Source organism: Zosterops lateralis (genome assembly GCF_965231275.1).
Source record: "Zosterops lateralis genome assembly, chromosome: 29".
Classification (NCBI taxonomy): Eukaryota; Metazoa; Chordata; class Aves; order Passeriformes; family Zosteropidae; genus Zosterops; species Zosterops lateralis.
The window spans coordinates 388,295-403,679 of NC_139789.1; the positions used below are offsets into that span (position 1 = coordinate 388,295).

The 15,385-nt window shown below is 43.1% G+C and overlaps 1 protein-coding gene across 3 annotated transcripts in view; it reads right to left on the reverse strand.

The window, feature by feature from the left end:
• Positions 1-2,642: 2,642 nt before the first annotated feature.
• LOC310920233 (ceramide synthase 4-like) overlaps positions 2,643-15,385 on the reverse strand; it is a 44,882-nt gene continuing 32,139 nt past the window's right edge. For all 3 annotated transcript variants that reach the window (XM_083880076.1, XM_083880074.1, XM_083880075.1), the window contains exons 5-11: positions 14,833-14,890; positions 12,208-12,258; positions 9,017-9,109; positions 8,281-8,409; positions 7,914-8,020; positions 7,311-7,467; positions 2,643-4,682 (exon numbers count right to left, since the gene is read on the reverse strand). In XM_083880076.1, the coding sequence (XP_083736202.1) occupies positions 4,491-4,682; positions 7,311-7,467; positions 7,914-8,020; positions 8,281-8,409; positions 9,017-9,109; positions 12,208-12,258; positions 14,833-14,890 (787 nt within the window). In that variant the 3' untranslated portion in view covers positions 2,643-4,490. The remainder of the gene's footprint in view (positions 4,683-7,310; positions 7,468-7,913; positions 8,021-8,280; positions 8,410-9,016; positions 9,110-12,207; positions 12,259-14,832; positions 14,891-15,385) is intronic.

Here is a 15,385-nt window from a genome sequence, read left to right on the forward strand (position 1 = left end):
AACAAATTTCCTCCTGCCAGTGGGTTTGAAGGTTTGCTGTTACTCGGTTAATTTGTGTGCTAGGTAACATTTTCTCACCTATTGACTTGAAGTGGATCCTTTTGGAATATGGCCTCACTGAGCTGTCAGGTATTGGACCTTCTCCCCCTCAGCTGGGGAACCATACAGGGCAGCTTACTGAATTTCTTGGCTCTAGCCTGACTATCCCAGTGTTACTGCTATCTGCCACCTTTATCTCTGAATCCAGCCATCTTGCCAATGTTTCAGAAACTGGTGTTGCCTTTCAAGTTGTTTCTTGGGATATTTCTTGACCTGCTTTTTCACATGCTTACATTCAGATGACAAAGTTATAGGTCCTTTCCCTTGTTTAGACGTGACTTAACTTTTTGAACAAGGCCTTGCCTTTATTTGCAGGCACTGTGCTGTACATGTGAGAGAATGAGAAAAGCAATGCCATTCCAAGTGCAGCCATCCAAGAAAAGGTTCCCTTTGGGCATACATTTCTGAATTAAATAATATGAAATAACATAAAATAATGTGAAATAATGTGATAATGGAGAGCTTTGAAATTTACTGTGTGCAGGAAGAAGGAAACAACTATGCCAAATTATTCTTAAAACAAGACCCAAAATGGCACCAGACGTCCATGTCTACTGGAGTCAGGAGATTTCATGTCAGCCATAATTTTGGGTTAGGGCAGCCTGGGGGTCACACTGTGCCAGCCTTGACTCAACCACCTCATAGTAGTCTGGAAGCATCTGTATATGCTCTTTTTCTCATGGCTCACCTGGAGCTGGATGCCTCATCTCTCACAGTTGCTCTACTGAGCATTATGTGGGCACACACTGTGTGATGCACATCTCATCTGTGCATGTGTGGGATAAAAGTATGGGGGAAAGAGAGTCAGACCCTGCTGTGGTGCCCAGCCCAGTGCTCCATCTGGAGATGGAACTCTCTATTAGAGAATAAGTCCTATGAGGAGAAGCTGAGGGCGTTTGGGGTGGTCTGACTGGAGAAAAGGAGGCTCAGGGTGATCTTCTCACTCTCCACAACTCCCTAACAGGAGGGTGCAGCCAGGTGGGCATTGGGCTCTGCTCCCAGGTAACAAGTGACAGGAACAGAGGAAATGCACTCAAGCCATTCCAGGGGAAGTATGGGTTGGACGTCAAGAAGAGTTTTTTTCATGGAAAAGGGTTGTTAAACATTGGAATGGGTTGGCCAGGGAGGTGGTAGAGCCACCATCCCTGGAGGTAATTAAGAAGTGACTGGACTCAGTGCTCTGCTCTAATTGACAAAATGGTGACCAGTCACAGGTTGTACTTGATGATCTCAGATGCCTCCCTCAATCTAATGGATTTGGTGGTTCCATGATCTGCTCTGCGGGGTTTCTCAGCAGAGAAGTGACAGACTTGCTGCCAGTTTTCTACAACAGCTGCTCTATAGGGGGAGCTGTCATGCCCCATGTGTGAAGAGAGGATGGATACACTAAATTCTTAAACACTATCACACTATTCAGAAGCTTCCCAGCCCTGGAGCAAACATAAAGAGAGAAGGTGGAGCAGTGAAGGGAGGAAGCTGAGTGCTTCTTCAAGCCTTAATGAGTTGATGACAAGAAAACAAATTCAGCAGCTGATCTGCCTCAATGACTCATCACTGTTATGCTCAGTTTCTCAGCTAAAGGTAGCGCTCAGTAGTTCTTGCTCAAATCCAACAGCTCTCCTATATCCTTGATGTATCTTTCACAGGAACCAGATTTGCCTCCTAACAAGCTTATCTCAGTCTTCAGGGACACAACAAAGCCCTGAGGATCAAATCCAGCAGGCATTAACATACATTGGCTCCACTGGGCATTGTGCAGACTCTGAGAAGCGTTCTGGTCCTCAGGGGAGAGGTGGTGTGATTTTACAACAGGGATCTTCCCTAGCCTCCTAAAACCTCACCAAAAAAGAATAAATATTAATTTCTCTCCTCCTACCCTTGCAAGGCCAAAGCACCTCTCCAGTGTTGCCATCTTGGACTTGACACTGTCCTGGCATGTTAAATCACCCATTTTGAAGATGATGAAATCAGATTTTACTCTCCTTGTGTTAACTCCTCCCTTGACCTAAACCCCGAGACTCCTCCCCTGGAATACCTGATAAAACCCTAACACCTTGCCCCTGTGGGGCTCTCGCTCTCTCTCGCCCTCTCTCTCTTCGCTGTCTCCTCCCGAGCCGGCTTGGGGAGAGGGGGAAATAAGATGGACCCTCATGCTTAACAAAACAGAGACTTGTTTCATCTGTTTCCCTGCCGGCACTTGTATGTCCCTGGACACGATGAACCCTATAGCCACGCGATGCTACACTGGCAGTACCAAGTAACCTGGCCTGCCCTCAGGACTAGTGTAGAGATGTCCCAAATTGTCCCCTGTTACAAGGCCAAAAATAGTATTACTGAGCAGGAGACAAACCTGGCAGCTGCAGATCCTTACTGGCATGACTCAGTGAGGCTGGGTGTCCTGCGTATGCAACATTTCCCCTGGCAATGGCCCTCATCATACATCCACCTGTAAGGTGCAACCAGTCAGATTTACCTTCTGGTGGTTAAAGAAGTAGAAAAGAGACCACATGATCAAACCTTTAAAAGTAATTTATAAAGAACATTTACATTCAGTAGTACAAAATGATATATATCCCTCCTGAGCACACCACCTGCAGAAGGGTGAGACTGTATGCTCAGATCATAGCATACAGGACATGTGTTTCCAACTTCCAATTATCACAGAATTACAGAATATTATGTGTTGGAAGGGACTCATAAGGATTGAGTCCAACTCCTAAGTGAATGGCCCATACAAGGATCAAACTCCTCAACCTTGGCCTTATTAACACCATGCTCTCACCAGCTGAGCTAAGGTTTCAGAGATAGACTATCTTCAGCAAATCAAGATTTAAATGACAATGCAGGATCCTCCTCCCATAGCATGTTATTGCTCTGGAATTACACATGTTGGAACCACTTTTTCCCTTCTGAAATTATCCAATTCCAGTTTAGAAATCCAAATGTATTTTGACTGAAACAGAAGATGAGCATACACAAGTTCAGATCAAAGCTTCACAGTCACATCTCAGGTAACCTGAGTGGAGTGATGATAATCTTCTTGTCTTTCTATGCTGTCACTTTCTTTCTGACTTAAACATGTGCACCACCTTCTCAAATATGGCATTTCCTTGGTCCATGTCCCATCCCTGCTCAGTTAGCACTAAGTACATAAAGAGAAGTGTCTCCATGGCCTCAGCAGTCTAAGTCCCTGCACTCATTATAGTGAATCTGTTAGTGCTTCAGTTTCATATATTAGGTGACCTATAAAACAGAAATTCACATAACACTAATTAAAATGTTTTAAGAGATTGCACAATCCAAAAATCTAAGACTACACATGATATAAGACATGGCAACTAACAAATTGAATCAGCACTACATCATGACTTCAGGGACCACTGCTTTATCCTTGCTATTTTTGATACACTTAGGCAAAGGTGCTAGAGTTAGAAGGCCATGCTAAAGCATTATTCCATAAGGTTCAGCAGATTTTCTCTGGACCCTTTTCCCTCTGATAGTAGGGGAAATGTATCCTCTTCTTGCCATAAGTTGACTCTGTAAACATTTCGCACTGTGCCAGTCAAAGTTGAAAACATGAGCACTTTTATCGGTGTAGTCTTCCAGACGACATAGTTCCTTGTCACCTCCTTTCTCCTGACTACTTCCTTCCAAGACAGGTTTAAAGGATTACCTAACAGTTGAGAAACAGCTGTCTGGATTTGCCAGCTCTTCCAATGTGATTTGGGTTGGTACTCCTCCAGCCTGGGCTTTGGAGTTCCCTCCTTAGGGGCAATAAGTAGGGACTGAGATCCATACCATTACAAAACTGGTCACTGGAACAAAGAGCACTTCCTATGAGAAGAACATGTTTTATCTTATGTCTTTCCAAAGCTTTATTTCACTATGCTCAGTTATAATTTCGTAAGTGTATACAGGGTACCTGCTTTCTCAGAAGAGGTGTCCCAGTGGGAAGATTTGTTACTTGTCAACCATAATAATTGCTGGCGATAGGCCAGGGCCTCCAGAGGCTGATCCAGGCTAAACAGATTCCCATCAAACATTAGGTGGGTAAAATTTGACACTGCCAGAGTTTATCCGCCTCTTTATTTAAGTATTTTTCAGGATTAACACATTTGACAACAATTATGGTACAATCCTAATACAAGTCAAACCACTTTGATCCCTTGCTATCTGTTTTGAGGCTACAATCTATAGTAAGCTTTTACTGAAGGAAGACAAAACACTTCCTTCAAATATCACTGACTATAAACACTTCAGTTTATGGGAAGCAGGAATTCAGCTACAGTACTGCAATTGCACTCCAGTTTATCTAAACAGTGAGCAAATCTCTTTCTACAGATGGTAGCCTGAGTTAGCTGGAGGCCAGACCAGCAGCATATGAACAGCAGCTATCTTTCCTTGGCATGGTTGTTGGCAAGGTGGGCTCTGTTGTCCACGGGCTCAGACCCATTCCTCTGGATGTAACCATTGCTTGTGACGTTGCTGAAATACATGGTACCATTTTTCTCCTTTTCTCTAATTTTATCTCTTTCTTCATCCTTGTCACTTTCTTCTGTGTCACTTCTCATGTCCTTTTCCATCTACAAAAACAGGTAAGTGAGAAGCCAGATAAACTCAGCAGCTCCACAAACAGCAGTGATGGCTGAGCCACAGGCTGACCATGCACCTGCTGCCTCAGCCACTAACCCTTAGCACAGTCTTGCTCTGTCCCCTCAGCTTTTACATTACTCTTGGAAACAGATTCTCCCTGCCTCTTTGATTTCAGTCTCACCAGAATCTCATCTGTGATCCTGACACATATTAAGGATTACAGGCTGCGAAGCAGAACAAAACTACAAATGCCCAGGACTGAGGACAACTGTGTAAGCCTGAGGAGATCCACGTTGCTGCCCTGGTCATCAGCATGTGGGAGAAGGATGGGGGAGGCAGTTAATCAAGCTCTTTTATACTTTCCTAAAGGGACAAGGAGCTAACTTCTGCCTACGTGGCCTCGGTGGCTGCAGGCTGACAGCACTGCTTGGAACAGGCTGGAAATGCGTTTCCTAAAGGCTCAACACAAAGCCATTCCACTCTGACTACACTCAGTTTAATGGTCAGGCTTTTCCTCTTGCTGTTTATTGACTGAGAGACCTGTAACCCACTTCTGTAAGTATTTAATTTACTGCCTTAAAAGGAAGGCAAAAAAGAAATAATGGGATAAAATGACAGTAGAAAAAGCAGCTCAGCACTTCCTGGCTTCTCAGGCTCTCTACTCTGCCATTTAAGATGCCAATATTGGGGACAAATTCACAGTGTCACACTCCTTGTTGGAAAGAGGGAAAGCTGCAAACCACTTCTGTGACCTGAGCTTTAGAAACTACTAGGAGCAAATCAGGTGGTGACTAGAAATTTAGTCTCCATTTATGGCTGTACATTCTTTTTAAGATTTCCCAGATATCATACTGAGAACTTTATTTGTGCTCATGCTTTTTCCAGAGATACTACAATCAGATGCAGAAAGGATTTAAAATCTAACTTGCACTAAATTCAATCTGCTTCCAAGGACAATATGGGTGGGAGATCCTATCTGCTGTGAACAACCTGCACCTTGGATCACTCTGGAACTGGCAGACCAGGAAATATGCAGAAGTCTGGATCTGCAGCATAAGGACAAACCGTAGTCAATATTTCTAAATATATCCATTTATAGCCAGAGAATGTGGCTGAGGCCTTGAATCTGGCAAGATTCCCAAAGGAACTATAAAGCTGCTCCCTCTGTGAGGGAATGAAACTTGTACTTCAGGATCTAGGCTGAGTTCTAATTACTTGGGATTAGGGAACATCATGTGAGAAAGTGGTAAAGATTATCCTGTAGCCAGAGAGGAAAACTGTAGAGACCAGAAAGGCCTGCAAGAAAAACATGAACTGATTGCAGCAAGAGTTCCATGCCTCTCAAAGTGATAATGTCCTGTATTCTTGTTGATACTACTCTGGGCTATTAAATATTGTCATTGAAACAGATCTGTTTAGGACAATTCTTTTTTGCTTTTTACTGCTCAGTACAGAAAGTTCTCAAATATATTTTGGTATCAAATCTGGCAGATCAATTTTAGATAAAATGGAAGAAATTCTGGATATGCTTCAAGATTTTCCTCCCTGATGGTTCTTTTCTTTCTAATAAGACTATTTATTTACCTCGTCATTTTACACTACAGTAACTGCAGCGGTAATTCAGATCACACAAAAACTAGGAAAAAAATAAAAAGTTGTCTTCAGTTGTGTCTTTATTTCCAGTCCTGTTTCCTCATCTGCAAGTAATTTGCTCTGTGCTACCTTAAGTGAAGGCAGATAAAGAAAATGGGAAAAATACAGATAAAGAGGAGCTTGCTCTCAGTTCCTATAAGATGAAATTCCTCAGTTGGATACTAATAAAACAAATCATCCTGAGCTCTGAGGTCAGTTCCCATGAGGCACTGACTGGTCACCCTTGGACTGTGTCCTTGTCATGTGGCCATGGCTTTAATTTTGGGAAGAATTTCATGCTGAGCAGAAGGTTTGGTCTCACAGCAAATATTGCAGGCCAGAAAGAGTGGGATGTGGGATACGTTTCATTTCAGTTTATACAGCTGGGGTGCAGATATTCATGTCTGATTGCTCTGTGCCTGTTGAGCAGCACTGCCAGGTGCAGTTTGGAATGGATTATCATTTAGGCATGCCCATTGCCCTCCATTGCTGCAGGAAGAGCCTAGGCAGCTGGTTTAGACAGAAATACCCACTGTGGGAAATCTACAGCACTATAACACAATTGTAATAAAAAATCCTGTACAGTAAGGAAACAGTTCTGCACTGACCTCACCAATCATGACAATTTTCCCTTCCTTGATTTCTTAGTCTTCTTACAAATGCAAATCACACTGCACAAAGTGTTGGGATTTTTACTCAGATGTCACTGGCTTTGTTCACAGACATCTCTCCTGGAGTCCAATCCACATTTTTGTTGAATATAAGCATCAGAAGTGGACCCAATATTGTAGTGACTTATAAATTTTTTTTGGTCAACTTTCCCTAATATTACTGAGTTTCCTTCCACCTCACTCTTGTTAATATACATGTATAATTATACTAGATCAATAAGGAATCCATGCCAGATGGACCCCTGTATTCTCAAGCAGTCTAGGTGGACCCTCCCTCCCTATGTGATGTAAAGGATACTACAAACTAATGTATACCGTGCCCTGGAGGATGAACTTGTAGACCATGTGAATAATTAGGCAGGACCAGAAGACATGGAGCAGCTGCAGAATCATCAGGAGAACATTCACAAAGTAGTATCCAAAGAAAGGCTGGAATATCTCCATGGAGTAATAGTAGGTGTTATAAAGCACTCTGCAAAACAGAGGGGATTGAAGTGGAGGGAAAGCATTTTGTTAATAGGGCCACAATTAAGCCCTATTATTAAAAACACAATTACAATTGTGACTACAATTAAGAAATTTGTAGTCACAGAGAAAGTTTCAGATCAGCCACTTCCATCTTTACCTATCACATGTGAGCCAACTATCAGTTCCCCACCCGAAGTACACAGGATGGAGCCTCTGGCCCAGGGCTCCTCCTCTGCAGCATCCTTCAAGGCTTCAGGACTGTTCTATAAACTCCAAGGCAGAGCACCCTTTTTTATTCCAAGACAGGTGCAACAGCTGTGTGGCATCTCAGCCTGTGCACAGGGCAGGAACACATGCTCCACGACCAAAAAAGAAAGGCTGCAGCACCCAGCTAATCATCCTATCTCTCAGAATGTGGCTTTCCATGTCCCCTCATTGTAGCAGACTCACGTGTAGGGGTAAATGACCAGGCGGCTGATCAGGAAAACAGCTGAGAAGATCATAAAGAGGCTGTCACAAGTTTTTTTCCACTTCATGTAATTGAATATCTTAGTTGGCTGGAAGGAGAAAGAACAATAAAACAGCAGCCAAGATAGCATCTGCACACACTCCAGAGAGTTAATGAGACAGGTATGACACTATCCACATGCAGGTAACCAGAGCTCTGCCCAGCTCTCAGCTGGGCACCCTTGGCTGCGTCAGCAGAGCAGCACAAGGGATCTGTGGAATACACCAGTGCCTGGCCCATGTTGTGTTTGATAGAAGGACATTCTGTGACTGAAGAGCACCATTGCTGATTAGGCTCTTCCTGGCTCACCTCTAGGAAACAATCAGAAGCATCATGAATCACCATCACCAGTGTCCCAATGCGGATGTAGTTGGCACAGTATGAAAAACTGATCAGGAAGATGGTTGCAGCATGATGGACTATCTGCTCCTTGAAATCCTGATGAGAAGAGGAACAGCAGAGAATAAAATGCACCTCCTGCCCCAGTCCAAGTGTGACTCCTGCAGGTAGCAATGATATCTCTCTACCTAGTGACTAAGAAACCTCTCACTACAGAGTCTTATCCATGTACTTGTTTTACCCAATGCATTCTAGAAATGTAGGCAACCAAGGGATCTAGGAATGAAGAACTCATGGTGTAAACTGAGGATCTCCCAACAAAGAACATTCTTCCCCTCCACTAGCCATGGTTTGATACAGCACCCTGTCTGTTGGGACACTGGCACCAAGAACACAATCAGCTTTACTGGCAGAGAACCACCTTTTTTCCTGTCTATAATCAGTGCAGCCTAGAAGAGTTACAGAAGAGCAATTTTTATATTTGGATTTTAAGTTTGGGTTGAGAACTCTGCAGTACTTTGCACCTTTCTGTTTCTCCCAGAGTAGAGAAAGCCAGTGACTGGGAATGAAAATTCCTGTGAATGAGCAAGGAGAGAGTCCCACAAAATCTTGACTGGCACTATACACACGCTCTTAGAGATCACTCTCCTAAGTGTTCAGCTTGTGTCCCGTTTGTACTTGATTCTCCCCTGAGACTGCTACTCACCTTCCTCTTGACATCAAAGGGCAAGGTGAAGACCAGTGACCAGTAGAAGGAGAGCTCCAGCATGTAGTACCAGAACAGGGAGGGTTGGAGAGGCTGTGAGAGAGGGAGAGACAGGGAAATACCCATCAGATACATCAGTGCAAGGGCTGCAAGTGAAAACTCCTTTCAAGGCAAAAGACAAATGTAGTGGGTCAATGCTGACTGGATGCCAGTCAAAGCCATTCTGTCACTTCCCTGCTTCATCATGGTCTTCACACAGGCTGCAGAGGAATTTCAGCTCTGGTGCCTGGAGCACCTCCTGCCCCTCCTCCAATGACTTTGGTGTCTGCAGAGTTGTTCCTCTCCCATGTTCTCAGCCCACTTTTCTCTGGCTGCAAATACAACTGTGCAATTTCTTTTTTTGTTTTTTCCCTTTCTTTTTAAATCTCTTATCACAGAGGTGTTACCACTATTTTTAATTGGCCCAGCCTAGGCCAGTGGCACATTCAACCTTGGAGCCACCAAGGATTGGCTCTGCTGGACATGGAGGAAGATTCTGGCAACTTCTTACAGAAGTCACCTCTGTAGCTCCCTGCTACCAAAACCAGGCCGTGAAAACCCAATAAAACATCCAAATCAACAAAGCTGGCTCCTTTAGCTACAGGGAGAAATACTTCAACTGAACAAGACACTCACTTACTAAATGTCATCTGTGCCAAGATGAAATCAAACAGCAGGGGAAATTTACCACACCATGTCAAACATTTAGGAATCCACTCTGAATATCCTAACTATTTTTAGGATTTCTTCAACACTTTTCAGATTCCTGACCAGACAGTACAGAGTTTTTAAAAACTACATAAGCCAATTCATTATAGTGGAAAAGCTGAATAAATCATTCCCCTTTTAGGCTTGAAGATGCTTCAGATACCCTGCACTCTGTCACAGATTTTCTAGTTTAATCAAACTAATGGGGGGAAAATTCAACCCCAGAAGGAAATATAATTCACATTCTTTTGGGTAAATTATCTGGGCCTTTACAGCTGGGAAACTGAAAGCTTAGACCCACTCAGCAAGATCTTGTTATTTAACAAGCAATTTTTGCTGTTGTGGCACTATATGACCTCCTTAAACCTGAATCTATTTGATAAATAATTACTATGACTAAAGAGGCTTTTCAACCATTTCCAAAGTAACATGAAGTATTGCACTCCCAAATACCAACTGGTTATTTATGGCCTTCATAAATTTTAGTTTGTTTTCCTTTGTAGCGCCACTGATTGGCCAAAGAGGAAGCACAGCTGGGTGCCCTGGGGCTTCCAGGAAGGATATGAACACCTCCCTAGCTGGTGTGCTGGTCACACTCTGGGTTATCCAAACAGGAGCTCTGGATTAGAAGATTTCCCCCCGCTCCCCCCTCCCGCCCCCCCCCCCCCCCCCCTCCCCAAAGGTCAGATTATTCAGGAGAACTGGTGTTTCTTTTGTCATTGTCTGTAGCACAGGGTATGGTCTGTTTACTGCTAATACACAGGTTTGTCCTTGACTTGCTCTTTGCCAGTGGGACATGATCAGCCCTGGTTTTGATCTTTTCTGGTTGTTACAAATATTGGAAAATGGGTGTCTGTTGTATTGACATGGAAAGGTTTTGGTAGTGGGATGGGGGCAGGGGTGGCTTCTGTGAGAGGCCAGAAGCTGCCTCCTATCCAAGAGAGCCAGTTCCAGACACCTCCAAGATGATGGATCTGCTCCATGAACAATAATGGCAATGCCTCGAGGACAATGTATTGAAGAATAGAAAAGACTGCTGGGCAAGAGTGGTGTAGAGAGAGGAGTGAGAATATGAGATACAACTCTGTAGACCCTCAGGTCAGTGCAGGAGGAGGAGGAGGAGCTCCTGGAGCTGTAGCAGAGATTTCCCAGCAGCCCCTGGTGATACAGGCTGTGCCCCTGCAGCCCATGGAAGTCTACAGGGAGCAGAAATCCACCTGCAGTCCCTGGAGGACTCTGACTATAACAGAGGGATGTGGCCTAAGGAAGCTCTGAGCCTGTGTGGAGACCCTGTGCTGGGGCAGGCTCCTGGCAGCACCTGTAGCCCTGTGGTGGACCCACAATGGAGCAGTTCATTCCTAAAGGACTGCATCCTGTGGAAAGGACCCACATTGGAGAGGTTCATGGAGAGCTGTCTCCCACTGGAGAACCGTGCTGCTTAAGCAAGGGAAGAGCTGGGGCGGGAGAAAGGAGCAGCAGAGAAAAGGTGTGATGAACTGACCACAAACCCCATTTCACATACTGCTGCACCACTGCAGGGGAGGAGGTAGAGAATGTGGGAATGAAGTTAAGTCCAGGAAGAAGGGAGGGGTGCAGGAAGGTGTTTTTAAGATTTGGGTTTATTTCTTATTAAACTACTCTTATTTGTTTAACAATAAATTAAAATAATTTTTCCCCAAGTCAAGCCTGTTTTGCCTGTGATGGTAACTGGAAAGTGCTCTCTCCCTGTCCTTATCTCAACCCATGAGCCTTTTGCTATATTTTCTCTCCCCTTTCCATTTGAGCAGAGGAGAGAAAAATGGGCTTGGTGGGCACAGTGTGGCCAGCCAGGGTCAGTCCATCACAGTGTGCCATTATGGAGGTTTCCCTTGTTTGTGACAAGACATGTACTGCAAGTGTACAGAGCATGATCCTTTCACTCTTACATTCCTATTCAAGCCCCACATGTTTATATGGTTTATGTTTTACACAGAACTACAGATTTGTCCCTAAAATTTTTGCCTTCGAGCAATACTGGATGGTTCAGAGGCTTGTCTTAAAAGGCATTGCTTCACTCTTCAGTCATTTGTTCCGATGCATTCCCTGTGGGTCATAGTGTTAGAATTTGGCATGACTTTTCCCTTTATGGGTTTGCAACCTCCACATACAGTCAAACAGTCTTGCTCTAGCCTTGACTGTCAGACAAAAAACCCTAGAACACAAGTCTTCATTTTCTCTTGGTAGTGAGAAAAAGTGCTCTGCCAATTCATCTTTTCTTGTGTTTAGATGATACCGGGTACAAAGATGTTCTCTCCAGATGAGGGTCTGGCTTTGAATTATTAGGTCTTCTGTGTCTGAATTTATTTTAATGTCCTCTTTTTGTCACTAATATAATCTGATTTTCAAAAAATACGGAAACACAAAACAAGATTTATAACAGCAATTTTCCTTCTTGTGTGACTCACCTGTTGTGGATATCCTGTCCAGCACTCTCTATGGTCCCAAAGCCAAGGCTTCTGCAACAAAAATGCAATATGTGTGTGAGAATATCAGAGGAGTTCTTCTCTTATCAATTGTCTAATTCCTTTAGTTTGCTACTACAATAGACTTTGTTGGGTTTTTTTACAGGCAGAGCTGATCTCACTGTCTGGAATACAATTGCCAAGAGATTTCCATGACAAGGACTTGCATCTGCTTGTGACATTTCAAAATTGTGGGTATTTGCCTGAAATCTCACACACTATTTAGCTGTCCCAAATAAAATAGCTCAGAGAAGACCTCTTTCAACTCTTTGCAGTCTTCTACAAGCTTGAGGTGGTGGTGATGTTTTGAGTGTTTAAAAATAATCTTACAAGTATTAGGGATCTGTGATTTAGCAATAACACTTAAATGTGGATAGAAGACTGCAAACTGGTGTGTCAGGTACGTAATTTTTCCTCTAACGGTGAAGGTTATGCTGTAGTTTTTTACGTAATGAACCTCTGAAAAGATTCTACTCTCTTTAATAGAAAGTTTTTAGTTTAGAACTTGGCAGTTTTGAAACTTTCCTAGAAATATGGCGAATAAAAGTCTGCAAGAGTCCTCCCTGTATGGAGCACGCTCTGCCTAGAGCTGTGCCAAGACTGGATCAGAAATCACAGAACATAGCAATGCCTCACACATATGAGGGTGATTTTCTCTAAGTTCTACAGGGCTCCAGGTATCAGAGCTCAGGCATTTATTCTTACTGAGCACTGCTGGTGTGTGGACAATACAGAGGGGAAGCAAGAGGCAGTAATTTTAGGTGCAGTGGTAATTTGAAAAATACATAGTCCCTACTGACTGGGAGTGAGGTTGGGAGGAGAATTTACAGCAAATACATGTACAGAACCAGAAGAGATGTGTGATAGAGAACCAGAAAGGACAAAGCAAAAACTATGAAACAACTATGGCATACTTTTTACCTAAGCTATAAAGGAACTCCAGATCCCTGTATTTCATCATTCCTCTATTCTTAGCAAATACAGCTGACTTCTGGTGGCCTACTGGAAGATAACTTTCCTTTGTTATAGGCTGTTTCACTGACTCATGGGCAGAGATTTTTGCTAGTAGTCCAAAACTACTAATACAGAATTTAAACATTTGCTTTGTCTCAAAGAAAAAAGGGAATTTCGCAGAACCAAATTCATGTTAAAAAGTCACTCAGGTTACAAAGTAAACATGTGAAAGTCAGGAAATTTCCCATGTATATATGCCCTGTCATGTTAGTTCTTTGTCCTTCTTTTTAAAGTAGTCATTTTAGTACAATTTAGGTAACAGCGTAACATATTTGCTACAGGATCTAGAGGTGCTGTCTACAGAATGGATGTCTCCCTTCTCTTTGAAAATTGTAAGATGTATGTCGAATAAAGACATGGGTCACAAAAAGTGAAAATGATATTTCATCCATAAAATGGACAGATAACATGCTGAAGAATATGATTTTGTCCCTTTTTGCCATAGGGCTCTTGTGCAATGCTAAGCACGTCATCCAGACCAAATTTCAATAACTGGTCTCAAGGAACAACCTTCTGTTTTGATGTACAGAGCCACAGAACACTGCAGCTGGGATTCAGATACCTTCACTCCTCAGCTAGCTCATCCTATAATCCTCATACTTTTGAGTACCTTAAAATCCGACTTGAAAGTCTGTGTAAGTTCAAAAGTCCTTCACTTGTTACAATGAGTGGTTACAAGGAGAGTGTGCCTGCTGCCTCAGGATGTGCACATCTTCCATCACCTAATTCATCAGACCATACCAGAAGACTTTTGCAAAGCTCACCTAGGGAACCAGATGCAGCAAAAGATTCAGGGGGACCTTGAAAACAGAGGCAGCAGATGGCCAGTGCCCCTATTCCCAGCTCAGTGATCACAGTTCAGGGACTAGAGCACACCCATGGCTCCCATTACCACTTCTGTCTGGTGAAGCAGTTCAAATTGTATCAAAAGAACTCACTATTTATCACTTTGGAGAAAAGGCCAAGGCATAAGCCTGAACCAATCACACCCTGGCTAAGGAAAAGAAAATTAGCAGATAAAATTGTTAAATTGCAAGCTGTGTTCCAAAGGAAAGCCATTTTCTTTACCTTAAAGAGATATTGGATACAACACAGAAACAGCCTCTGCAGCTTCCAGCTTAGGTAAGTGTTGTATCTCCTAGCCTGCAGAAATTTACTTTTACACAATCCCAACTGCCTTCCACTTTGCCAGAAGAAGAGGAAACGTCTTGCTTCTGGAGTCCTTAAAAAAAGCATGGTCCAGAGTGTCTGTGGTCTCCTAAGTGTTCTGTGCAGGGGATACACACCAACCTGTATGGAAAACCTCTAGAATCCCTCAAATATGTCACTCCAATAAAGATCACTGCAGCTTAAATGATATTTTATAGTTCTGCACTGAATCTTGTCATGCCTCTCAGCATTCTGATGCAGTATCATGATGGATATCATGAGCAAAGGCAACATCATTTTCCTACTGGATATTTCAGAAGATCTGAAAAGGCATGTTTGACAACAAACTCTGCCATTCTTGCAGGCATTGGCTGGGTAGAACAGCAGGGGACTGTGTGTACTCACATTGTACAGGACGGTGAGCCCAGTGAAGAAAGAAATTATATAAAATGTAAATCTCCAGCTACAAAGAAACAAAAGAAAGGGCATTAGAGTCCCATTCATTAATGCCTGAGCAGCAAGTCTGTGTATCCTCACACTAATTCAAAGGAAAACACTATTAAGGCAAAGACACATGTTGGTATGTTCAAGGGTTGACCAAAACAGGAGCAGCTTTTTGCATGTTACCAGCACATTTCCCAGACTTCACAAAGAGCAATTCCTTTGCTGTAGACATGGCAGAAGATGCAAGAATCTTGCTGACAAAATCCCACAGAGAATAATCTCAAATTTTCCCATCAGTAGCAGATGCATTTGTAAAAGTGAAACAATGCCAATCTCTCTCCTAGGTCTTTGGAGATCCAGTCTGCTAGATTTGTTTTCATGTAACTAATTACTGTCATGTTTGGCCAGTGAGGAGCCAGTAATGATTTACCAACATTAAACCCACACAGAAATACATATAAACTGTTTGCGCAGTTCAGTGGACAGAGGCAGGTCACCTGAATATTCACACATG